The following is a 26,309-nucleotide window of genomic DNA, read 5'->3' as shown; positions in this document are numbered from 1 at the left end:
CCACCGATGGTGATGCGACTTGGGAATCACAAAGAAATCATCAGCTTCAATGTCACTCAACTATCGGATACGCCCATTGTATTGGGAATGAGTTGGCTGGACAAGCACAGCCCAACGCTGGCTTGGTACCAGAGGCAGCTGACCTTCGGCTCTTCCTTTTGTGCTGAACACTGCATCGTGCCCCGGCAGGAAGGAGAGGAAGAGGAGTCACAGCTGCTGCTAGGCACGCTGCAAGCGATTCCCCACAAGTACGCAGAATTTTTGGAAGTTTTCTGCGAGAAGGAGGCAGACAGGCTACCCCCTCACAGACCATATGACTGCAAAATTGACCTGCTGCCGGGGGCGGCGCTGCCTAAAGGGAAACTGTATTCCATGTCAGAGGACGAACTGCAAGAACTCAAAGAGTTCATAGATCATAATTTGGAGCGCGGTTTCATCCGAGAGTCCAAGGCAGCGGGGGGCAGTCCTGCATTCTTTGTTAAAAAGCGGGACACGCCCCAAAAAAGACTGGTAGTGGACTATCGCATTTTAAACAATGGGACCAAGCCATCGGACTTCCCCATGCCCCGAATCGACGACCTCCTAGCGAAGGTGCGGAAGGGAAAAGTGTTCACCAAGTTAGACCTGCGAGGGGCGTACAACCTCATTCGCATGCGGGAAGGAGATGAGTGGAAGACGGCCATGTTCACGCCACTGGGTACCTACGAATATAGAGTTATGCCTTTTGGATTGCAAAATGGCTCCCACGTTTTTCAAGCTTTCATGCATCACGTGTTGGCGGGACTTCTCTACAAGACGTGCGTCTGTTTCTTAGATGACATCCTGATCTTTTCGGAATCGCAGCAGGAGCATGACGGACACGTCAAGGAAGTGCTGAGCAGGCTAAAGCAACATAGGCTCTACGCCAAGCTGGAGAAGTGCCAATTTGACGTGACGGAGGTGGATTTTCTGGGCTACAAGCTGTCTGACAAGGGGCTCGCCATGGACAGCGCCAAGGTTCGAGCGGTGTTGGATTGGAAGAGCCCACGCAACCGGAAGGAGGTCCAACGGTTTGTCGGCTTTGCGAACTTCTATCGCAAGTTTATCAAGGGCTTCGCTATGCAGACAGCGGCCATCACAGACACGCTTAGCTCCAAGAAAAAGAAGTTCATTTGGACAGAGCAGGCGGAGCAGTCCTTTCAGGCACTCAAGCGTCTCTTCGCGTCGGAAGAGCAGCTGCTTCATGTCAACCCCAGCAGGCCGATGAGGGTGGAGACAGACGCCTCGGACAGAGCCGTGGGGGCGGTCCTGCTGCAGAAGGACCCGCAGGGGGTGTGGCGACCGGGAGCGTTTTACTCCAGGAAGCTCAGCAAGTCCGAGCAGAACTACACCATCTGGGACAGGGAGTTGCTGGCCATTCATGCAGCGTTCAAAGCGTGGAGGCACTTCCTGATCGGCGCCAAGCACACGGTGCAGGTTTGCACGGACCACAAGAATCTGGAGCACTGGCGCACGGCACAGTTCCTAAACCAGAGGCAGATACGTTGGGCTGAGTTCTTTGCGAACTTCGACTTCCGCATAGAGTATGTCCCGGGGGACACTAACATCATGGCGGACGCTCTCTCCCGTAAGCCACAGTATCTGGAGGACGCAACGCCAGCGGCCGCCATGCACATCTTCGCACCAACAGTGTGGGCGTGCGCGCGGCAACCGTGGACCTGGAGGCGGTGCGACGAGCGTTGCAGGATGACTCCTTCGCGCAAGCAAAGATGGCAGAGGTGCAAAGGGGCAAGGCAGCGGCCGACGGTTTCCAGCTACGAGATGGATTGCTCATCCGTAAAGGGGCCATCTACGTGCCGGGAGACGACCTTCGCGCCAAGGTGCTGCAGCAGCTGCACGACGCGCCCACTGCCGGGCACTTTGGCAAGGAGAAGACGGTGGAATTAGTAGCCAGGGATTTCTGGTGGCCTGGAATGAGAGGGGAGGTCGCAGACTACGTGGCGAGGTGTGACACCTGCCAGAGGGCCAAGCCAGTGCACAGACCGCCGGCCGGACTGTTGGAACCGCTGCAAACTCCGGTCGAACCTTGGGAAAGGGTGGCCCTGGACTTTGTCACGGATCTGCCCAGCTCGAGGGGCAAGACGGCAGTGCTGGTGGTGGTGGACCTGTTTTCCAAGATGGCACATTTCATTCCGTGTGCTAAGGTGGCCACGGCGGAGCAAACCGCCAAACTGTTCATAGACCACGTGTTCAAGGTTCACGGTCTGCCACGGTCTATTCTGTCCGACCGGGGGCGGCAGTTCATCTCGCATTTCTGGCAGAAGCTGATGGGCTTCCTGAACGTCAAGATCAACCTGGCGTCGGCGAGACACCCGCAGACCAACGGGCAAGCGGAGCGGGTCAATGCCATCATGCAGCAGTACCTGAGATGTTATGCAAATCAACAGCCTGCGACGTGGGTGGATTACCTGCCGCTTGCCGAGTTCGCCTACAACAACACGAAGCACGTGTCCACGGGGGTCACGCCGTTCTTCGCCAACAACGGGAGGCACCCCAGAACCTTCCCGGGACTGGAAAGAATGGGGGAGGGGGAGCCGCAGACAGCAGATGCGTTCGCGTCGGAGCTGCAGGAAGTCCACGATCAGCTGAGGCGCCACCTGGAGCTGGCCAAGCACGCATACAAGGTACAAGCGGACAAACACAGAAGGGTTGGCGAAGAACTCCACGTGGGAGACTGGGTCTGGTTAGCAGCCCACGCAGTGCCGGCCAGGTCGTTGGCCAAGAAGAAACTAGGGCATAAACAACTGGGGCCCTACCAAGTCGAAGAGCAGGTCAACCCGGTAGCTTTCAGACTGGCACTTCCGGAGGGTTCCAGAATGCATCCGGTGTTCCACAGATCGGTGCTCACTCCCTACAAGGCACCGCACAGGTTCCAGGAACCCGGAACGGCGCCGAGTCCGGTCAGAGACAGAACAGGGCACGCGGGAGTGGCACAGAAGGAGCGCATCAACGAAGTCACGGAGATTTTGGACTCCAGATGGGGGGAAGAGGGGGTAGAATACTTTCTCGCCAAGGAGGGCACCCCGGCCAGTGCAAACAGCTGGGTGCCGGGCTACGCCTTGGACGAACCTCTGCTCAAAGACGAGTTTCATGCCCTCTTCCCACATAGACCTATGCCAGCAGACTTTTTCGACGACTGGCTTTTCACGCCCACGCTTTCGGCCAGCACGTTCCGGGGGTTCGACTTGGACGAGGACCCGACACGAGACGTCCGTTCCCCGGAGGGGTCACCCTCGGGATCTGCCTCAGAACCCTCGTATTGGTGGGACGATAGACCAGAGGAGCATTTCCGCAGAAAGTGGCTGGAATGCCCAGGACGAGCAACGCCGCCAGGAGGAAGTGAGGGAGAGACGGACATGGACGTTTTCGGGGACGACCCTGGTTTCGAGCACGGCGGCACAGAGATGGAAGCGGAGGTGACCGTCGTCGACGAGAGCAGGGAGGAAGACCCGGGAGACTTCGGATGGAGGCCCGCCACGGGAAGCGAACGATATCCGACGTTCGTCCCTTTGCAACAGCAGCACCCAGCTCCAGCACCGGAAGGAGGGGAGGGGGGAATGGGGGGCTTCGAGGGGGGGATGGATGTCAGGGGTTTAGGAGCAGAGGCAAGGGCAAGGGAGGAAACAGAGAGCGAAGGGGAGGAGGCAGAAGAAAAGATGAGTGATGACGACGACCCGAGATCTCCGAGTCTTTCCAGTGAATCAGAGGATTCACAGAAAGGAGCACCAGTGGCCAGGGCAAGGGGGGAGTCTAGGGGGCACCCCAGGAAGATAGAGCCAGAGGGGACTCAGAGGAGAGCAGTTGGAAATCGGGACCAGCGTCACCGCCAGAGAGCAGGGAAGAGGAAGGGAGCCAGGGGGCAAGCGCTGGCAGCTCACCACAGGAGGGAGGGCACGAGTCAGGAGTGGCCACACCTCCATCGGGGAGCAAAGAAACGGTTAAGCGGAAAGTGGAAGGTTGGGCGCGCGCGCCAAGTTCAAATGCAGAGGAAGGCGGCGCAGTAAGCAGCCCGGAAAGGGAGCCAGGTCCTAAAGCAAGGAGACAGGAGGGTCCGGGGGGTCAGCGTCAGAAGAATCCCGGAAGGAAGAGACCCCGGGGGGTAGAGGGACCCAGAGGAGGACAGTCAGGCGGAAAAGGTGGAGCCGGGCTAGGATATTAAGTTGGTGCACACGGGGCGGAGACTCAGACGGAGCTTCGCCGATCTAGCTACTAGACGTAGAGTTGCACGCAGCAGCTTGAGAATGGAAACTGTAACTCAATAAAGACTTTTACTTAATGATCGCTGGCTAGCGTGATCCTCTGTGAGCTAGGATTTTCAAGCAGCTCTGACAATGACCAAGGAAGATTTTTGGCAATTGAAATTCAAGTTCAAGGAGAGAAATTTTTGATAGTAGGAATTTATGCACCGAATGAGGAGAAATCTGAATTCTTTAAAAAGTTGCATGAGACCTTATTGGATTATTTGGATTACAATCTGATTTTGATGGGGGATATGAATGGAGTAGTATCTACAAACATGGATAAGGCACAAAGAGAGGTAGTTACCAAGGATGGTAGACTACCGAAAACATTTTTTGAGATGACAGACAATTTTGATTTAGTGGACACTTGGAGAACAAAGAACCCCTTGGGAAGAGAGGGAACTTTCTTTTCTGAAGCTAAGATGACATAGACTAGAATTGACCAAATATGGGTAACTAGAGGAATGGCACCAAAGATAAAGAAAGTGGAAATCTGCCCAAAAACCTGCTCCGACCATAATGCGGTAAGGATGGAGTTGAAACTAACATCAACTGGCTCCTTTAGATGGAGGATGAATGACACCTTATTTAGAGATGAAGTGCTTAAGAAGGCCCCAAAAACCTTGAGAGATTATTTTGAGATAAATATGAGCACCAATGTGGAAAAAAGAGTAATCTGGGACGCAAGCAAAGCCATCATGAGAGGGTTCCTGATACAACAGAATGCAATAAAGAAGAGAAGCCAAAATAAGAAGAAAGACAAAATTTTTGGGAAAATAAAAGAAAGTGAGAAGAAATTGAGAGCAAAACCAAAGTCGCAGGAGATTTTGAGAGAAATAAAGTTATATCAAGTACAATATATGGAAATGATGAATCAGGAAATAGAATGGAAAATTAAACAAATGAGACAAAAAACATTTGAATCAGCTAATAAATGTGGGGAATTGCTGGCCTGGCAAATGAAAAAAAGACAAAAACTAAATACTATCATAAATTTAGAAGTGGAAGGAAAGAACATACACAATCCAACTGAGATTAGAAACTGTTTCCAGAGGTATTTCAAACAACTATACACACAAGGGCCACAGAAAGAAATGGACATAGACCGATTACTGAAGACAAATGGATTACAAAAAATCTCTCAAGAAAGTAAATTAATGTTGAATTATAAAATAACTGAACAGGAAGTAGAAGGTGCCATCCAAAACATGCAATTGGGCAAATCTCCAGGACCGGATGGGCTGACTTCTAGATATTATAGATCCTTGAAAGAGTGGTTAATACAGCCTTTAAAGGAAATCTGCAATGAAATACTGGAAGGGAAAAGGGCACCAGAGTCGTGGAAAGAGGCGTACATTACACTTATACCGAAAACAGAGACTGAAAAGACTCAGCTTAAGAACTACTGCCCCATATCACTACTTAATGTGGATTACAAAATCTTTGCAGACATTTTGGCCAAGAGATTGAAAAAAGTGTTGATGGAAGAGATTCATAAAGACCAAGCGGGCTTTCTCCCGGGAAGACATTTGTCTGACAATCTGAGGAATATAATTGATATTTTGGAAAAACTAGAAGTGAACATAAATACTAAAGCAGTTTTGATATTTGTGGACATGGAGAAACCCTTTGATAATATTTCTTGGAGTTTTATGAAGAAGAACCTACAGGGGATGGGGGTAGGCCAAGGCTTTGAAAACGGTATAAGTGCAATTTATTCAGAACAAAAGGCTAAACTAATTGTAAATAATGTAGTGACGGAAGAATTTAAGATAGAAAAAGGGACACGACAAGGTTGCCCAATTTCCCCATTGCTTTTTATATTGGTCCTGGAGGTTTTGCTGAATATGATAAGAAGGGACCGGTTGGTTAAAGGTATACAGGTCAGAGCCAAACAGTACAAATTGAGAGCGTTTGCAGATGATTTAGTATTGACGTTACAGGAGCCAGAATCTAGTACCAAAAGAGTTTTAGAACTGATTCAAGAATTTGGTCAAGTTGCAGGATTTAAGTTGAATAAGTCAAAGACCAAGGTTTTAGAGAAAAATTTAACACCAATGGAGAGAGAGAGGTTCCAGAACGAGACAGGTTTAACAGTGGTTAAGAAAGTTAAATATTTGGGGATCAACATGACAGCAAAAAATGGGAATTTATTCAAAGACAACTATGAAAAATGCTGGGTTGAAGTGAAAAAAGATTTAGAAATTTGGTCAAATTTGAAGCTTTCACTGCTGGGCCGTATTGCTGTGATAAAGATGAATGTATTGCCAAGAATGTTGTTTTTGTTTCAAACATTGCAAATTGTGGAGAAAACGGACTGTTTCAAGAGGTGGCAGAGAGATATTTCTAAATTTGTCTGGCAGGGCAAGAAGCCTAGAATAAAATTTAAAATACTAACAGATGCAAAGGAAAGAGGTGGATTTGCCCTACCAGACTTTAAACTTTACTATGAATCAGCAGCTTTTTGCTGGTTGAAAGAATGGTTGCTTCTTGAAAACACTGACATTTTGGATTTAGAAGGTTTTAACAATGTATTTGGATGACATGCATATCTGTGGTATGATAAGGTCAAAGCACATAAAGCATTTAAAAATCACATTGTCAGGAAAGCATTGTGTAATGTCTGGATAAGATACAAGGATTTATTGGAAAATAAAACTCCAAGGTGGTTGTCACCGATGGAAGCAAAAGCTCTGAAAAAGCTCAATATGGAGGCCAAATGGCCGAAATATTGGGAAATTTTGGAACAAGACGGAGATAGATTGAAATTGCAGAGTTTTGAGAAATTAAAAAACAATGTGCGAGACTGGCTTCATTATTATCAGATAATGGAGACATATAATTTGGATAAGAAAATTGGTTTCCAGGTGGAAAAATCAAAATTAGAAACGGAACTGTTAGAACCTAAAACTAAGATTTTGTCAAAAATGTATAACTTGCTGTTGAAATGGAATACTCAGGATGAAACGGTGAAATCTGCTATGATTAAATGGGCACAAGATGTTGGACGTAACATTATGTTTGCTGACTGGGAACAGTTGTGGACCACAGGTATGAAGTTTACAGCATGTACTGCCTTGAGAGAGAATATTATGAAAATGATTTACAGGTGGTACATGACCCCAGTCAAGCTTGCAAAAATCTATCATTTGCCCGATAATAAATGTTGGAAATGTAAAGAAACTGAAGGTACATTCTTTCACCTTTGGTGGACGTGCCCAAGGATTAAGGCTTTCTGGGAAATGATATATAATGAACTGAAAAAGGTATTTAAATAAACCTTCTTGAAGAAACCAGAGGCCTTCCTCCTGGGCATAGTCGGCCAATTGGTGCTAAAGAAGGATAGAACTTTTTTTATGTACGCTACAACAGCAGCAAGAATACTCATTGCAAAGTATTGGAAGACACAAGATTTACCCACTCTGGAAGAATGGCAGATGAAGCTGATGGACTACAGTGGTGCCTCGCAAGACGAAATTAATTCGTTCCGCAAGTTTTTTCTTCTTGCGAGTTTTTCATCTTGCGAAGCACGGTTTCCCGTAGGAATGCATTGAAAATCAATTAATGCGTTCCTAGGGAAACCGCCTTCAGACCAGGTCCGGGGACAGTCTGTCCCCCGACCTCTTCTGAAGGCTGGGGGGGGGGAACAAGGGCTTTTCTTCCCACCCCCAGCCTTCAGAAGGCTGTTCTGAAGGCTGGCGCTGGGAAGAAAAGCCCTTCTTCCCACCTCCCGCCCCGCAAGCACCGGGGACAGGAGGGCTTTGCTGCCGACCGCCAGCATTTTAAAAGCCCCTGCTGTCCCGGGGCGATTTTAAAATGCTGGCGGGCGGGAGCGAAGCCTCCGCTGTCCCGGGGAGATTTTAAAATGCTGGGGGTCGGGAGCGTTCGCTGCCGACCCCCAGCATTTTAAAATCTCCCCGTGTCCCGGGGAGATTTTAAAATGCTGGGGGTCGGCGTTCGCTGCTGACCCCCAGCATTTTAAAATCTCCCCGTGTCCCGGGGAGATTTTCGACCCCCAGCATTTTAAAATCTCCCCGGGACAGCAGAGACTGTGGGTGAAAGTCTTTGCTCCCGACCGCCAGCATTTCCCTATGGGCTTTCGTCTTGCGATGCAAGCCCATAGGGAAATTCGTCTTGCGAAGCGCCTCCAAAACAGAAAACCCTTTCGTCTTGCGGGTTTTCCGTCTTGCGAGGCATTCGTCTTGCGGGGTACCACTGTATATGGAACTGGCAGAAATGACTGGCAGAATCCGAGACCAGGGAGAAGAGTCGGTGGAAGAAGATTGGAAGAAATTTAAAGACTATCTACAGAAATATTGTAAAATTACTGAATGTTAGAATGATGTTGGATAGAAATTAAGTGGTTTCCAGCTGTAATGCTTTAAGGGAATATGAAAAATGGGTTGTTAAATAGGGAAAAATCTAATGTTACTATTTTAAGACCAAAGATTAGGATAAACAAAGAGGGTAAGGATTTGCTGAGCCAACAAATTGAACTGGAATACAAAAAAGGGAGGTATGAGGAGGTCCTGGAAACAAGCTAAGGAAAATAAGTAATAGAAAAATGGAGTGGTTTTTAATCATTTTTATTTTGTATTTTCTTTTCTCTTTCATTTTGTATTGTAATATCTTAAAAAATCTTAATAAATATCTTATAAAAAAAAGAAATTCTCTGGAATTAATCCTAAATAGAGATTTAGTTTGTTCCGGGAACTGGGCAGAGGTGATGCGGATAGCCACAAGCAGTGCTTTTTTTTCTGAGGGTATGGAGGGGTATGCATACCCCTAAACATTTTGTGAATCTAAGTTTGGCCTCATTGAGGGGCAGTATTTCAATATGAGTAGGAAAATTAGAGTACCCCAGCCTAAACATTTTTCTAGAAAAAAAGCACTGGCCACAGGTGCTCCTTCAGGGAGGAGGCTTCTAGCCATTGCAGGCAACATGTTTTGTTAACAGTCTCCATTTGAAACAAAGCAAACTTCCCTTCATACTTGTCATTGGCACACAGGTAGCCAGATGTTGCTTCTTGCCTTGTTCAGTCAGGCTGGAGAAGGTGGGGACACAATTTGATGTGGGGCCAAGTCTCCAGTACACTTTGCTGTGTTTCAGGCTGATATTTCCTGCCACATTTCCTATCAGTGTTTGTAAAAAGCAAAAAAAAAAGGTTCTGACCTCCCTTTGTTGCCTCAGCCTGGCCCTCGGACCCTTGTCGGCATAAAAGAGTCCACGAGAAAAGTATCCTTGCAGAGTACTTTCTGCTTTTATTTTTAAAAGTCTTTCTGCAAAAGCGACTGACCAACTGCACACACATCAACACTACCAGCTTTCACTAACCAGCCAATCAACACAACCCAAACTAACATTTCTCACACTATATATACAACCCGGTGCAGGCCGCTGACTCATGCTGACCCAGCTTTTTTAAGCATTAAAGAAGCAGCATCCAATTTTTAGCCCTGACATTTCCTACCATTCCTGCATAGTAAAGCTTGCAAAAGGGGAAGAATGTGGCTCTTTCAAAGCTGTTGTTTCATGGGTGCTCAATGATGTCTGGGCTATGAAGGTGATGTGCACAGGAAGCTGGAGTGATCTATCCTGCTCATATACAATTTTCTGAATGTTGCTTGTGTGCTTTGGCCCTGCTCATATGTGGGAGGAACCTGGAATAGACAAGGTGGGTGACACCTGGCTTGAGAGCAGTACATGTGAAAAGGATCTAGGTTGACCACAAACTTGACATGAGCCAACAGTGTGACACGGCAGCTAAAAAAGCCAATGCAATTCTGGGCTGCATCAATAGGAGTAGAGCATCTAGATCAAAGGAAGTAATAGTGCCACTGTATTCTGCTCTGGTCAGACCTCACCTGGAGTACTGTGTCCAGTTCTCGGCACCACAGTTCAAGAAGGACACTGACAAACTGGAACGTGTCCAGAGGAGGGCAACCAAAATGGTCAAAGGCCTGGAAACGATGCCTTATGAGGAACGGCTAAGGGAGCTGGGCATGTTTAGCCTGGAGAAGAGGAGGTTAAGGGGTGATATGATAGCCATGTTCAAATATATAAAAGGATGTCATATAGAGGAGGGAGAAAGGTTATTTTCTGCTGCTCCAGAGAAGCAGACACGGAGCAATGGATTCAAACTACAAGAAAGAAGATTCCACCTAAACATTAGGAAGAACTTCCTGACAGTAAGAGCTGTTTGACAATGGAATTTGCTGCCAAGGAGTGTGGTGGAGTCTCCTACTTTGGAGGTCTTTAAGCAGAGGCTTGACAACCATATGTCAGGAGTGCTCTGATGGTGTTTCCTGCTTGGCAGGGGGTTGGACTCGATGGCCCTTGTGGTCTCTTCCAACTCTATGATTCTATGATTCTAAGGTTACAAGGGACATTGGCATCAGCCTGTGATGACACGTTGGGTCCCTCCCAACTCTGGTTTCCCTTTTTGAAATATGGCAACCCTAATCCTTCATATTGTTCCAAAAGTTGTGTGCCACCCCCACCCCAACTCTGCAAGATTCCTGGGGGTTCCAGGCACTCACCCAGAGTCTGTGTTCCTTTAAAGTATTGAGAAACATCAGGGACCGTCATGGCCTTAAGAAATATGGTTTATTCACTTATTTACACCTTCAATCTGCATGGAGGGAGTCCAGCTCTTACAGCATGCCTTCAGCCAGCCTGTCCAAAATGAATCCCAGTCTTTCTTCTTCCCAGCAGCCCTTACTCAAAACTCCCTTTCCCAGTTACCCTGGCAGCCTTCCAAACCCCCAGTCTCTGTTCACCCCTCAGGGCAAAGGAAAGGACAGTTCTCTTGCATTGCCAATGGCTCTCCATGATCCTGTATTATTTCTTAATGACCCTAGCTTGACTGGGTCATTTTGCATAAGCTAGCCCAGGGGTTCCTCTGTGGCTTGTATTTCTCCCTTCACATCCCAAATAATCAAAATCCTACCATTTATAATTTTATAGGGTTTATGGGGGTCTCCCCCCAAAAAAACTATAACACCATGTTTAGACTATGACTCCCATAAACCCTGACTATTGGCTGTGCTGGACTGGAGCCGGTGGGAACAAGGAACCTGCTGATGGCAACATGTGAGGGGCACTGCTGGGCCCCTGAACCAGTTCATGTCTGCCTTTTCTTTCATGGGTGGTGGGAAGCTGAAAGTAGATGGTGCTGCTGAGCTGCAATCCTGCTTTCTGCTTTTTAAATTATTGCAAGGAAGGTTTTTACATGAGAGGGTGCCTGGGAAAGAGAGGAGGGGGCCAGAGAGAAGCCCAGACAGTCCTCGGATTAAGAGCCTCCATGACACCCTCTGGAGGCTTCACCCAGAGCAAAAGTCCTGGCAAACCCCCTTAGTTTCACCCCTGCAAGAACCTTTGGCCTGGTCTGGAAGCAGATGGGTAGCCTGTGCAGAGATTTTAACAATGGTGTTCCATGTTGCTGACCCCTTCAGCATTCTGGCCACTGGATTCTGCACCAGCTTCTGCACCAGGTGCAATGGCAGCCTCACACAGAGCACATTAGAATCATAGAATCATAGAGTTGGAAGAGACCACAAGGGCCATCGAGTCCAACCCCCTGCCAAGCAGGAAACACCATCAGAGCACTCCTGACATATGGTTGTCAAGCCTCTGCTTGCAGTAATCCAACCTTGAGGTTGCCAAGGCATGGATTACAGTGGTCGGGCTATCTCCATCCAGGAACAGCTGTAGCTGGTCAACCAGATGAAGCACTCCTTTTACCTTGCTCTGCTGAAACCAAAATGTGGCATCTATTCCAATGAAATATGTATCTGGCTTCTACCAGTCAGCAGGTTTTGACATCTGCTGCTAAACCTTGTAAGGAGTGAATGCTCTTTGTGCAAGCAAGGTCTTTTTAAAAGCCTTCCTTGGGTCCCAAACATTGAAAAGACTACCTGGAGTTCCATCCACAGCCAGAGGCCTTGAGATGATCTCTGCAGATATTGGACCACAAAGTCTTTGGATGTCTTGCCCGCCTTCTTAAACTAGAATGCAACAGACAGAGGTCAGACCCTGGGGCCATCTAGCCCATCATCTCTCCATGATTTCAGGCAGAAGTCTATGGCAGTCTTAACAAGAGATGTGGTACAGTGGTTAGAAGAAAGGAGATTCCGACTCAAAATCAGAAAGAACTTTCTAACAGTAACAGCTGTTTGACAGTGGAATGGTTTCTCCTTCATTGGAGGTTTTTAAGCAGAGGTTGGTTGGCCATCTGTCGTGGCTGCTTTAGTTGATATTCCTGCACTGCAGGGGGGTGGACAAGAGGACCCTTGGGGTCCCTTACAATTCTACAATTCTGTGATTCTATGATTTGAGGGTTGGACTACGATACGGCAAACTAGGGTTCAAATAATCCCACTGGGTGACCTTGGGCCCGTCACCGCCTTTCAGCCTAACCTACCTCAGAGGGTTGTTGTGGCGATGAAATGAGGAGGAGGGGGGAGAACCACGTATACCACCTTGAGCTCTTCGGAGAAAAGAAAGTAGGGGTATAAATGAAGTACACAAATAAATAAATGAACATCAAAGACCAGACCTGGATTTTGCATGGAAACAAGGCACTCTATCCTAACCACCCTTTCCCTAGGTCCTTCTCTTCAAGTTCCCTCTCCATGGCCTCGATCATGGTGGTGGACACGCCTGGCTTCCACAACCCCCGGCACCAGAAGAGAGAGCGTGCAGCGACTTTTGAGGAGTTCTGTCACAACTATACACAGGAGCGGCTGCAGGGCCTCTTCTACAAGAGAACCTTTGTGTCTACACTGGAGAGGTACCAGGAGGTGAGTCTCCACAATCTGGTAACTTCCAGGTTGGATTATTGCAACGCGCCCTACTTGGTGCTGCCCTTGAAGGCAACTTGGACACTCCAGCCGGTCCTAAATGCAGCAGCTAGATTACTGAATGGGGTTGCCTATAAAACAGCTGCATTGGCTGCCAACTCATTTCCAGGCCCAATTTAAGGTGCTCACATCAGTGTTCAAAGCCTTAAATGACTCAGGCCAACAATACCTAAAATACCACCCACAGACCCCGTTGGGTGCTGAGATTGGAAGAGGGGGCCTCTTGGTTGTTCCACTACTTTCAGAAGTTCAGGGGTCAGCAGCCCAGGAGAGGGCCTTCTCTGTGGCAGCCCTTAAGCTGTGGGAATCCCTCCCCACAGAGGGCACCTGGCACCTTCATTGTACAGCTTCTGGAAAATGCTGAAGATGCAGCTCTTTGCTCTGACCTTTGGCACTTGAGACACGTATTTTTAAAGACCCACTTAATCAATGTGAGTGTGAGTTGTTTAACCTGTTTTTAATGCTGTGTTTTAATTATTGCAAACAACTGTGCTGTTGTGGTAAGTAGGTGGCGCTGTGGTCTAAACCACTGAGCCTATGGCTTGCTAATCGAAGGTCGGCAGTTTGAACGACGAAGTGAGCTCCCGTTGCTCTGTCCCTGCTCCTGCCAACCTAGCAGTTCGAAAGTACATCAAAGTGCAAGTAGATAAATAGGTAGCGCTCCGGCAGGAAGATAAATGGTTTTTCTGTGTGCTGTTCTGGTTTCGCCAAAAGCGGCTTATTCATGCTGGTCACATGACCCGGAAAAACTGTCTGCGGACAAACGCTGGCTCCCTCGGCCAGTAAAGCGAGGTGAGTGCCGCAACCCCAGAGTCATTCGTGGCTGGACTTAACTGTCAGGGATCCTTTACCTTTTTTTACTGTGCTGTTGACCAAAAAAATTGAGTATGCCTCGTACAGCGCTCCCTGTCAGGCTCCAAGCAGTTGCTTTTCTCTCTCTCTTTGCATGTGTGTATTTGGGTCAGGATCAGGTGGACGTGGAAAAGCTGGGGATCACTAGACCAACAAATGAGAATAAGTTGGGATGCCCTGAGAGGGAAAAGCCAGTCAGGGGTTACGATCCAAAGCAGCCATAAAACGAAGGTAGCAGGAGCATCAGAGTGTTGTCCTAACAGCAGAGGTGAATCGGTTGGATGGAAGAGTGAGCTCTGAGGTTAAGCAGGCTGGTTCTGCAACCTAGAAAATGCCCTTGAAACATCAAGCTCAGCAGAAGCAGAGTGTGGGTGGATCAGGAGGTGAGGCATGGGATCAAACCACTCCAGGCACCTTCTGATAGTTCAGCTCAAAACCCAGAGTCCTCTCCCTGAGAATGGAACAAAAAGTTGCAGTATGGAGTACTGCTATTCATTGTTGTGCCTGCCAGCCAATCAGGCTCTTTCCATTCACACTTACTTACTTTTTATGTAAGTAATTCATTAGGAATTACAAATATAGGCCATCATAAAACATCCATATATAAAATTCTAAAATATATACAAATAATACTCCATCCTATTAACACCTTTTCCCACTTCCCCTTCCCCAGATAGACACTCAGCATTCTCTGGCCCCTGAGCATCCTCACTGGCCTGTTTCAGGGCTTGCTTTTCCCCCTCCTTAAGATTTGCCCCCAAATATTTTTCTGCTTCTGCAACCCTTGAAGCCCCCGTTTTTGTCCCATCTTGCGTGAACCCCATCTTCATTTTGGGGGAAAGTGACAAGCGGGGTGCCGCAGGGTTCTTTCCTGGGCCATTGTTGTTCATCATTTTTATAAATGAAGGAATTGAGGGGGTGCTTATGAAATGTGCAGATGACACCAAACTGGGAGTGGTAGCTAATGCCACAGAAGACAGAATTGAGTTTCAAAATGAGCTTAACAGAATTGGGAAATGGGCCCAGGTTAACAAAATGAATTTCAATAGGAACAAACTTAAGGTTCTGCACTTAGGCAGGAAGAACAAGATGCACAAATATAAGATGGGGGACACCTGGCTTACTAGCAGTAAATATGAAAAGGATCTAGGGGTCTTGGTGGACAACAAGCTTAACATGAGTGTGATACAGGAGCAAAAAACCCTAATACTATACTAGGCTACATCTAAAGAAGTCTAGTGTCCAGGACAAGGGAAGTAATAGTTCCACTCTATTCTGCCTTGGTGAGAAGAATATTGACAAGCTGGAAAAGTGTGCAAAGGTGGGCAGCCAAGATGATCAAGGATCTGGAAAGCAAGCCTTATGAGGAACAGTTGCTGGGTATGTTTAGCCTGGAAAAGAGGGCTGTCCCTCTTCTATGTAAGAGGGAACAAGCTTGTTTTCTCCTGCTCTGGCTTCAAGTTTCAAGAAAGGAGATTCCAGCTAAACATCAGGAAAAACCTTCTGACAGTAAGAGCTGTTTGAGAGAGGAACTGTCTCCCTAGGGAGCTTGTGAACCTTGAAGGTTTTTAAGTAGAAGCTGTATGGCCACCTGTCATGGATGCTTTAGTTGAGATTCCTGCATTGCGTGGGTTGGAGTAGATGATCCTCAGGGTCCCTTTCAACTCTACAGTTCTATGATTCTATGATCTTTACTCAGCACCTGGATTTGCAAAGAATATATGATGAATGGGGTGTAGAATCCACAACATTTTTGTGGGGAAGCTCCCCATTTCAAGGAAATGACTAGGTCTTGTGTGGTGCATTCTCCCGATGTCCTCTTATTGTCAGGGCACCCATTGCTTATGAAGCCTGCTTAATATTTACCCCACCCCCGCCATTGCGACAAGAATGACTTGGAAGATGGGAGACAACTCTGGCTCCAGAGGAGTTGGCACTTCAAAGAGGTTGCTTTGATCAGCAAGCTTCAGAGTGCCACCAAAGGCAGAGAGAAAAAGTAAAAATACACGACTATATATGTGTGTGTGTGTGTGTGTGTGTGAGAGAGAGAGAGAGAGAGAGAGAGAGAGAGATGGGTTCTTTTGTTCTATCACTCAAATATAAACTCTGTCTTTGTCCTTCATGTCTTCTAGGAAAATATTGAGGTGCCATTTGATCTCCCCGAAGTCTCCCCAGCAACCACAGTAGCCATTGCAGATCAAAACTCATCCCAGGTAATTAAGAAATGAAAGGGGTGCGTGGAATGGGAGGAAGGAGGTGAGTGCTGCCATTTTGCCACTGCCTTGGCCTGGCAGGAATTTAAGTGCAATGCAGAATACCCAGTTGAGGGGTCTTGTTTTTCTGTGAAGGATGCGGCTGTGTTTGCTGCTACATTAAGACTTTTCCTGTGGCAGAAAGTGAAGATGGAGAGCTTTGAAGTCTTTGTGGCAAGAGCAGAATGATCACCATAGGCCTGGAGGGATTGCTGGGAAATCAAAGGCAAAAATTCACAACCATACTTTAAAACATGCAAAATTAAAATACTGAAACAGAGTAAAATTACCTCAACTTTCTTAGCATCTGCGTAGGCTTGTTTAAACAATAACATTTTTGGCAGGTGCTGAAAAGTATACAGTGAATATGCTGGGAGCTGCCCTCTGAGTTTGCATGGAAATGGCATGTTTATGCATGAAGGGTGGAGGTGCCCAAGACCATGATGGTGCCAAGGCAGGAAATGCAGGCAGCATTAAGATAAATTCAACAGTGTAAATATGTTTTGATGGATGCAATAGAGGAAAACCGATTGGTATACTTTTGTAAAATATGCAGAGATTTAAGATATGAACCAAGGGAAATGAAGAAGGGAAATGAACCAAGGAAAGAGAAGAAGAGAAGTCATTAATATAATAAGGATGTAAAATGCTTATTTGAAATTGTAAAACAGAAAATTTAATAAAAATTATATATATATATTTAAAGGCAGGAAATGCAAACCACCCCACACCATAGGTGGTAAATGCAAAACATAACCTTAATCCTAACATTAAATTGGTCTGGTGACCCATCACAACTGACGTCACGGGCACTGTCCAATTGGAGGCTGGCACACTTGGTTCTCTCTCTCCAAGTGACAAAATTACAGTTTGGTTTCTGGGGGTGGCCTGTGGGTGGCAAATGATCTTTACTTGGAGTACTATCAACAGAAAAGTGTATATGGATTGTGTTATGTATCAAGATGGAGGACATATGTCCCTCAGTTGCTGCTGGACTCCCATCAGCCCCAGGCAGAATGGTGAAGGCAAGATAGGAATTCCACTTCAGCAGTATCTGTAGGACCACAGGACCCATTCCTGTCTTTCAGCCTAAGAGACTGCACATAAAGGTCCCAGGGCACCATGTAGCCCATGAGCACCCTTGGAATGTTGAGAGTGCACTGTGCACGCCACCTTTGGGTGCTTTTCCTGTCACCAGGGTCACCCCCAGACATAGAGAGAGAGAGAGGGAGACTCAGGATGCACACACAGACTATCTTTCTTTCTTTTCCAAGGGATGTGGATGAATATCTGATCCAGGAGAACCGAAATGCATTTTTCTGGCAGTTCCACGATTTTTACATGGAGCTCCTCTCAAAACACCCTCAAAGTAAAGCTTGCACTGGTCAAGCGCACAGTGAAAACCTCAGAAATGCAGAATAGTGAGGATTTTCATGATTTTTTACATAGGATCACATTCACAGCAAGCTTTCCAACAAATCACAGGACACATCTGTGGACATGCATAGAGGTGACCTATGATTTAGTAGGGATTTGGAGGGAATCCTTTGGTTTGTTTTTTTAAAAAAAATTATGAAGATCCAGAAGGTTCCATGTCTCAGATCCATGTTTTTGAACCATGGCAAGGCTGGATGATTTTTATGATTCTATCAGCAGTGACAGTTGTGATCTGTGATTTTGTGACAGTTTGGTGCCAGAGATTTGTAAACAGACTGTTAGGTTTCCAAGGGGTTGCTCGTGCGCAAGCAGGCAAATCTCTCCCTGGCTGGCTGCTAATGTAAACTTTATCTGTCCGGAGAGCCACTCACCCATGGCTGACTCAATCGCTGGCAGAATCTGTGAGTGGCCGTTTCTTAAACTTCCTCCAGCAAAGAAGCTCCTTGACGCCCAGTCTCCGCCTTCCCTCTCTGCGCGAAAGCCTTCTGCGCAGAGAGGGCGTGGGCAGCGGAGGAACCCTTCCCTCTCCGCTTGTCCCAGGCAAGGAGTCGTGGAACCGCCTCGCCGCTTCCGACTCCTGCACCCCCTCTCCCCTGGAGCTGCGTTTATTCTCTTCCCCAGAAGAGGAGCTGCTTCTCCCAATCCCTGGAGGCTCTCTATAATCCCTCTGGCTTTTGCTCTCTCCCTCCGGCACTGATGACAGTTCCCTGACACAGACTATGCACTTGCAAGGCTTACTGGATTTCATTTGTATGTGTCGGGGCACAAAGCTTCTCTCTCTCTCTCTCTCTCTTCCTCTCTCTGGCAGTGTTCCCCTCCCCCATGCCTTCAGCACCCCACTTTCTCCCTTCCAGTCACCCCACTTTCTTTCTCCCAGATCCCTTTCCTTCCAACCTTCATGGATGCTCTGCTATCTGTTTCAATGCTCACCTGAGCTGTGAAAAGCACATAGAACTGAAATCAGAAGCTGGAAAGAGCAGCACACTTCCAGCTTCTTCCTTTTCCTCTAGGGGCTTTTCAAGCAGGCGGGAAAGGCAACCACCCTCACCCCTCACAAGAAGTATGGGTGGGGAGGCTTCAGGTGCTACATGGGCGCCAGGGGAAGTCCAGTGACCTCAGCAATATATTCCCTTACAATAGCTGGTCTGTTTCTCCTGCCCCTCTAGGTCCATGCCACCCCTGGGGGCCAGGCAGAAGACCCCAAGGGCCTGTTCTGGATTCTGGATGAGGAGGCCTTGATGCAAGGCTCCAGTGACAGCACTGCGCTCAACCGTCTGTGCTCTTACTTTGTGAAGGAGGGTCCGATCAATGAAGGTAAAATGGAGGGGCCCTCAGCTCCTGTTGACATGGGGTTGGGGACATTATGTGGCTGGGTTGGTACAGGTCTGTCCACAGCCTGGCTCTTTAAGACTGCTCAGCCTCCATCCAAGGCAACACTGTCTGCAAATGGGACTGTCTCTGGCCCATTGACCCTTGGGTTGCCCATCTCCCACCTATTGGCATCAGGGCGTCTTCATGGTCACATGATTGGCTGGATACAACCGCCTGTCAGTCAAGACTCATGGGAGGGTGGGGTCAAGGCATTTCAAAGCTGGACTTGATGAAGTGCCCTTTGTCCTCCATTCACCACCTCTGCTGCTACACCCAAGGAGACCAGAGGCCTGTTTTATGTGTCCTGAATCTTCCAGCATTCAGCTTTGTTGGATGTCCTTGATTTCTAGAGTTATGAGAGAGGGTGGAAAGCTTTTCTGTATCCACTTTCTGCTTGCCAGGCATAATGTTATACACTTCTATCATGTTACCTTTTACTCCTCTTTTCTCGAAGCTAAAATGTTCCGAACACTGCAACCTTTCATAGAATCATAGAATCATAGAATCATAGAATCATAGAGTTGGAAGAGACCACAAGGGCCATCGAGTCCAACCCCCTGCCAAGCAGGAAACACCATCAGAGCACTCCTGACATATGGTTGTCAAGCCTCTGCTTAAAGACCTCCAAAGAAGGAGACTCCACCACACTCCTTGGCAGCAAATTCCACTGTCAAACAGCTCTTACTGTCAGGAAGTTCTTCCTAATGTTTAGGTGGAATCTTCTTTCTTGTAGTTTGGATCCATTGCTCCGTGTCCGCTTCTCTGGAGCAGCAGCAAACAACCTTTCTCCCTCCTCTATGTGACATCCTTTTATATATTTGAACATGGCTATCATATCACCCCTGAACCTCCTCTTCTCCAGGCTAAACATGCCCAGCTCCCTTAGCCGTTCCTCATAAGGCATCGTTTCCAGGCCTTTGACCATTTTGGTTGCCCTCCTCTGGACACGTTCCAGTTTGTCAGTGTCCTTCTTGAATTGTGGTGCCCAGAACTGGACACAGTACTCCAGGTGAGGTCTGACCAGAGCAGAATACAGAGGCACTATTACTGTTGTGCTTTTACTATCTCCCTCTTAACAAACTCCCAGCCATCATGAACTCCCTTTCCTTTTAGTATTGCTGTCCATGGGATCTCACCCAGCACTTCCCTAAGTTTTATGAAGTCGGCTTTCTTAAAGTCAAGAAATTGAGTCCTAGTATGCTTGGCTGCTCCTTTCCGCTGTATAGTAAACTTCAGAAGAGCATGATCACTCGCGCCTAATGATCCTTCCACTTCTACCCCACTAACCAGGTCATCAACATTTGTTAGGACCAGATCTAAAATGGCTGTTCCTCTTGTTGCTTCTCCCACTTTCTGGACAATGAAGTTGTCTGCAAGGCCAGTGAGGAATCTGTTTGACCTTATGCTCTTGGCTGAGTTTGACGTCCAACAAATATCCGGTGTCAGAGCTGCTTGAAGATCCTAGCTCACAGAGGATCACGCTAGCCAGCGATCATTAAGTAAAAGTCTTTATTGAGTTACAGTTTCCATTCTCAAGCTGCTGCGTGCAACTCTACGTCTAGTAGCTAGATCGGCGAAGCTCCGTCTGAGTCTCCGCCCCGTGTGCACCAACTTAATATCCTAGCCCGGCTCCACCTTTTCCGCCTGACTGTCCTCCTCTGGGTCCCTCTACCCCCCGGGGTCTCTTCCTTCCGGGATTCTTCTGACGCTGACCCCCCGGACCCTCCTGTCTCCTTGCGCCGGGCTTTAGGACCTGGCTCCCTTTCCGGGCTGCTTACTGCGCCGCCTTCCTCTGCATTTGAACTTGGCGCGCGCGCCCAACCTTCCACTTTCCGCTTAACCGTTTCTTCGCTCCCCGATGAAGGTGTGGCCACTCCTGACTCGTGCCCTCCCTCCTGTGGTGAGCTCCCAGCGCTTGCCCCCTGGCTCCCTTCCTCTTCCCTGCTCTCTGGCGGTGACGCTGGTCCCGATTTCCAACTGCTCTCCTCTGAGTCCCCTCTGGCTCTATCTTCCTGGGGTGCCCCCTAGACTCCCCCCTTGCCCTGGCCACTGGTGCTCCTTTCTGTGAATCCTCTGATTCACTGGAAAGACTCGGAGATCTCGGGTCATCGTCATCACTCATCTTTTCTTCTGCCTCCTCCCCTTCGCTCTCTGTTTCCTCCCTTGCCCTTGCCTCTGCTCCTAAACCCCTGACATCCATCCCCCCCTCGAGGCCCCCCATTCCCCCCTCCCCTCCTTCCGGTGCTGGAGCTGGGTGCTGCTGTTGCAAAGGGACGAACGTCGGATATCGTTCGCTTCCCGTGGCGGGCCTCCATCCGAAGTCTCCCGGGTCTTCCTCCCTGCTCTCGTCGACGACGGTCACCTCCGCTTCCATCTCTGTGCCGCCGTGCTCGAAACCAGGGTCGTCCCCGAAAACGTCCATGTCCGTCTCTCCCTCACTTCCTCCTGGCGGCGTTGCTCGTCCTGGGCATTCCAGCCACTTTCTGCGGAAATGCTCCTCTGGTCTATCGTCCCACCAATACGAGGGTTCTGAGGCAGATCCCGAGGGTGACCCCTCCGGGGAACGGACGTCTCGTGTCGGGTCCTCGTCCGAGTCGAACCCCCGGAACGTGCTGGCCGAAAGCGTGGGCGTGAAAAGCCAGTCGTCGAAAAAGTCTGCTGGCATTGGTCTATGTGGGAAGAGGGCATGAAACTCGTCTTTGAGCAGAGGTTCGTCCAAGGCGTAGCCCGGCACCCAGCTGTTCGCACTGGCCGGGGTGCCCTCCTTGGCGAGAAAGTATTCTACCCCCTCTTCCCCCCATCTGGAGTCCAAAATCTCCGTGACTTCGTTGATGCGCTCCTTCTGTGCCACTCCCGCGTGCCCTGTTCTGTCTCTGACCGGACTCGGCGCCGTTCCGGGTTCCTGGAACCTGTGCGGTGCCTTGTAGGGAGTGAGCACCGATCTGTGGAACACCGGATGCATTCTGGAACCCTCCGGAAGTGCCAGTCTGAAAGCTACCGGGTTGACCTGCTCTTCGACTTGGTAGGGCCCCAGTTGTTTATGCCCTAGTTTCTTCTTGGCCAACGACCTGGCCGGCACTGCGTGGGCTGCTAACCAGACCCAGTCTCCCACGTGGAGCTCTTCGCCAACCCTTCTGTGTTTGTCCGCTTGTACCTTGTATGCGTGCTTGGCCAGCTCCAGGTGGCGCCTCAGCTGATCGTGGACTTCCTGCAGCTCCGACGCGAACGCATCTGCTGTCTGCGGCTCCCCCTCCCCCATTCTTTCCAGTCCCGGGAAGGTTCTGGGGTGCCTCCCGTTGTTGGCGAAGAACGGCGTGACCCCCGTGGACACGTGCTTCGTGTTGTTGTAGGCGAACTCGGCAAGCGGCAGGTAATCCACCCACGTCGCAGGCTGTTGATTTGCATAACATCTCAGGTACTGCTGCATGATGGCATTGACCCGCTCCGCTTGCCCGTTGGTCTGCGGGTGTCTCACCGACGCCAGGTTGATCTTGACGTTCAGGAAGCCCATCAGCTTCTGCCAGAAATTCGAGATGAACTGCCACCCCCGGTCGGACAGAATAGACCGTGGCAGACCGTGAACCTTGAACACGTGGTCTATGAACAGTTTGGCGGTTTGCTCCGCCGTGGCCACCTTAGCACACGGAATGAAATGTGCCATCTTGGAAAACAGGTCCACCACCACCAGCACTGCCGTCTTGCCCCTCGAGCTGGGCAGATCCGTGACAAAGTCCAGGGCCACCCTTTCCCAAGGTTCGACCGGAGTTTGCAGCGGTTCCAACAGTCCGGCCGGCGGTCTGTGCACTGGCTTGGCCCTCTGGCAGGTGTCACACCTCGCCACGTAGTCTGCGACCTCCTCTCTCATTCCAGGCCACCAGAAATCCCTGGCGACTAATTCCACCGTCTTCTCCTTGCCAAAGTGCCCGGCAGTGGGCGCGTCGTGCAGCTGCTGCAGCACCTTGGCGCGAAGGTCGTCTCCCGGCACGTAGATGGCCCCTTTACGGATGAGCAATCCATCTCGTAGCTGGAAACCGTCGGCCGCTGCCTTGCCCCTTTGCACCTCTGCCATCTTTGCTTGCGCGAAGGAGTCATCCTGCAACGCTCGTCGCACCGCCTCCAGGTCCACGGTTGCCGCGGCGCACGCCCACACTGTTGGTGCGAAGATGTGCATGGCGGCCGCTGGCGTTGCGTCCTCCAGATACTGTGGCTTACGGGAGAGAGCGTCCGCCATGATGTTAGTGTCCCCCGGGACATACTCTATGCGGAAGTCGAAGTTCGCAAAGAACTCAGCCCAACGTATCTGCCTCTGGTTTAGGAACTGTGCCGTGCGCCAGTGCTCCAGATTCTTGTGGTCCGTGCAAACCTGCACCGTGTGCTTGGCGCCGATCAGGAAGTGCCTCCACGCTTTGAACGCTGCATGAATGGCCAGCAACTCCCTGTCCCAGATGGTGTAGTTCTGCTCGGACTTGCTGAGCTTCCTGGAGTAAAACGCTCCCGGTCGCCACACCCCCTGCGGGTCCTTCTGCAGCAGGACCGCCCCCACGGCTCTGTCCGAGGCGTCTGTCTCCACCCTCATCGGCCTGCTGGGGTTGACATGAAGCAGCTGCTCTTCCGACGCGAAGAGACGCTTGAGTGCCTGAAAGGACTGCTCCGCCTGCTCTGTCCAAATGAACTTCTTTTTCTTGGAGCTAAGTGTGTCTGTGATGGCCGCTGTCTGCATAGCGAAGCCCTTGATAAACTTGCGATAGAAGTTCGCAAAGCCGACAAACCGTTGGACCTCCTTCCGGTTGCGTGGGCTCTTCCAATCCAACACCGCTCGAACCTTGGCGCTGTCCATGGCGAGCCCCTTGTCAGACAGCTTGTAGCCCAGAAAATCCACCTCCGTCACGTCAAATTGGCACTTCTCCAGCTTGGCGTAGAGCCTATGTTGCTTTAGCCTGCTCAGCACTTCCTTGACGTGTCCGTCATGCTCCTGCTGCGATTCCGAAAAGATCAGGATGTCATCTAAGAAACAGACGCACGTCTTGTAGAGAAGTCCCGCCAACACGTGATGCATGAAAGCTTGAAAAACGTGGGAGCCATTTTGCAATCCAAAAGGCATAACTCTATATTCGTAGGTACCCAGTGGCGTGAACATGGCCGTCTTCCACTCATCTCCTTCCCGCATGCGAATGAGGTTGTACGCCCCTCGTAGGTCTAACTTGGTGAACACTTTTCCCTTCCGCACCTTCGCTAGGAGGTCGTCGATTCGGGGCATGGGGAAGTCCGATGGCTTGGTCCCATTGTTTAAAATGCGATAGTCCACTACCAGTCTTTTTTGGGGCGTGTCCCGCTTTTTAACAAAGAATACAGGACTGCCCCCCGCTGCCTTGGACTCTCGGATGAAACCGCGCTCCAAATTATGATCTATGAACTCTTTGAGTTCTTGCAGTTCGTCCTCTGACATGGAATACAGTTTCCCTTTAGGCAGCGCCGCCCCCGGCAGCAGGTCAATTTTGCAGTCATATGGTCTGTGAGGGGGTAGCCTGTCTGCCTCCTTCTCGCAGAAAACTTCCAAAAATTCTGCGTACTTGTGGGGAATCGCTTGCAGCGTGCCTAGCAGCAGCTGTGACTCCTCTTCCTCTCCTTCCTGCCGGGGCACGATGCAGTGTTCAGCACAAAAGGAAGAGCCGAAGGTCAGCTGCCTCTGGTACCAAGCCAGCGTTGGGCTGTGCTTGTCCAGCCAACTCATTCCCAATACACTGGGCGTATCCGATAGTTGAGTGACGTTGAAGCTGATGATTTCTTTGTGATTCCCAAGTCGCATCACCATTGGTGGCGTCTGCTTCACCACTTGCCCCCCGAGCAGCTCCCTGCCATCCACCGTGACAACCTGCAGGGGCAGTGTGGCCGGCAGCAACTGTATAGCGTGTTTGTCGACAAAGTCCTGCCCTATAAAGTCCGCATTGCTGCCTGAGTCAATGGTGATTGGCACGTCCATGGTGATTCCATTGGGCAGCTGGAGAGATGCGGTGAGCCTCACTACTGGTTTGGGCGGGAGGGGGTTCACGGGCTGTAAAATCTCTGGGGACTGCGTCACTAACACGTCTGGCTGGGCCCCAGGGCCTCTTCCTCCAGCCAGACTGCGTCGTTTCCCTGCTGTGGTCCTCCTTGCTGCGTTGCTGCAGTCACCATTGCTGAGGCTGCAGTGAGCTTGTGGAGCCTCTGGGGACACTCTTTCGCCATATGCCCTGGCTCCTCACAGACGTAACACTTCCTGTTCCCTCTAGGAGGCTTCGCTTTCACTGCTGCCGGTGCTAGGGCTCTGGTTGCTGACTGAGCCCTTGCACCTCCAACCTCCATAGGTTCCGCTCCTCCTCCTGGCGGAGGCGTGGATTGCGCACGCGCTGCTTCTCTGGGAAGGAAGGAGGAGCCCCTGACTGGTTCGCGCCCTCCACGCCCTTCGTCCCTGCTCCACGGACGTTCTTCCAGCCGCACCCCCACTGCCAGTGCCCTCTGAACGACCTCCTGGGTGGTCCGGGGTCTCTCCCCCCTCGCGATCTCATCTTTAATCGAGCTGTGCAACCCCTGCCAAAAGAGGTCTCTTACAGGGGCCGAATCTCTGTCCCATTCCAGGGCACTGACCAAAGCGAAAAAGCGGGCATGGTACTGCCTCACGCTGGCCCTCCCTTGCCTTAGTCCATGCACCTCCTTCCGGGCAAGATCCACGTCAATGCTTGATAAAAAACACCCATCCATCGCTTTAATAAAGGCATCCGCATTTTGGAGCGCCGGATCCTTATCTCTCCACAAATTGCGCAGCCATGCTTTAGCATCCCCATGCAAATGGGACATGATGAATCCCACTTTCTCTTGCTCATCTCTAAAGTCTTTATTCAGCAGTTGCAGTGCGCACAGTACGTCTGCTCTAAAGTTGGGATACTGTTGCAGGTTCCCATCGAAGTGAGAGACCAGACCGCCTGTTCGTCTCGCCAACCCAATTCCCTCCTGCCTGGGTGTCTGCTTTGTAAGCACGTCTAACCTGACCTGGAGATCCCTGCAGGCGGCAGCTGCCTCCTCCTCTCTCTTCCTGGATGCGAGAGCCGCTGCATTCAGTTGTGACACTGCTTCTCTGAGTTCCGCTATCTGCTGCTCAGCCGTCATGTCGGCTGCAGTTCGTGAGCTCGCTGGTAGGCACCTGCTTCTCTCCTCTCCTCGAGGCTGTAGATGCCCACAATTGTGAGACGGAGCTTACTGTCAGAGCTGCTTGAAGATC

The 26,309-nt window shown here is 49.8% G+C and overlaps 1 protein-coding gene across 5 annotated transcripts in view; it reads left to right on the top strand.

Moving 5' to 3' along the window:
- MYO18B (myosin XVIIIB) overlaps positions 1–26,309 on the top strand; it is a 349,431-nt gene that overhangs the window by 129,595 nt on the left and 193,527 nt on the right. For all 5 annotated transcript variants that reach the window (XR_014519475.1, XR_014519476.1, XM_083476633.1 and 2 more), the window contains 3 exons: positions 12,890–13,082; positions 16,127–16,207; positions 18,850–18,997. Coding sequence is in view for 3 of the 5 variants with exons in the window: in XM_083476633.1 (XP_083332759.1) it covers positions 12,890–13,082; positions 16,127–16,207; positions 18,850–18,997 (422 nt within the window). In the remaining 2 variants the exon portion in view is untranslated. The remainder of the gene's footprint in view (positions 1–12,889; positions 13,083–16,126; positions 16,208–18,849; positions 18,998–26,309) is intronic.

This window comes from Podarcis liolepis (genome assembly GCF_965112155.1).
Source record: "Podarcis liolepis genome assembly, chromosome: 15".
Lineage (NCBI taxonomy): Eukaryota > Metazoa > Chordata > Lepidosauria > Squamata > Lacertidae > Podarcis > Podarcis liolepis.
Note: the sequence above shows the minus strand (reverse complement) of the source record. Positions and strands in the feature narration are given on the sequence as shown.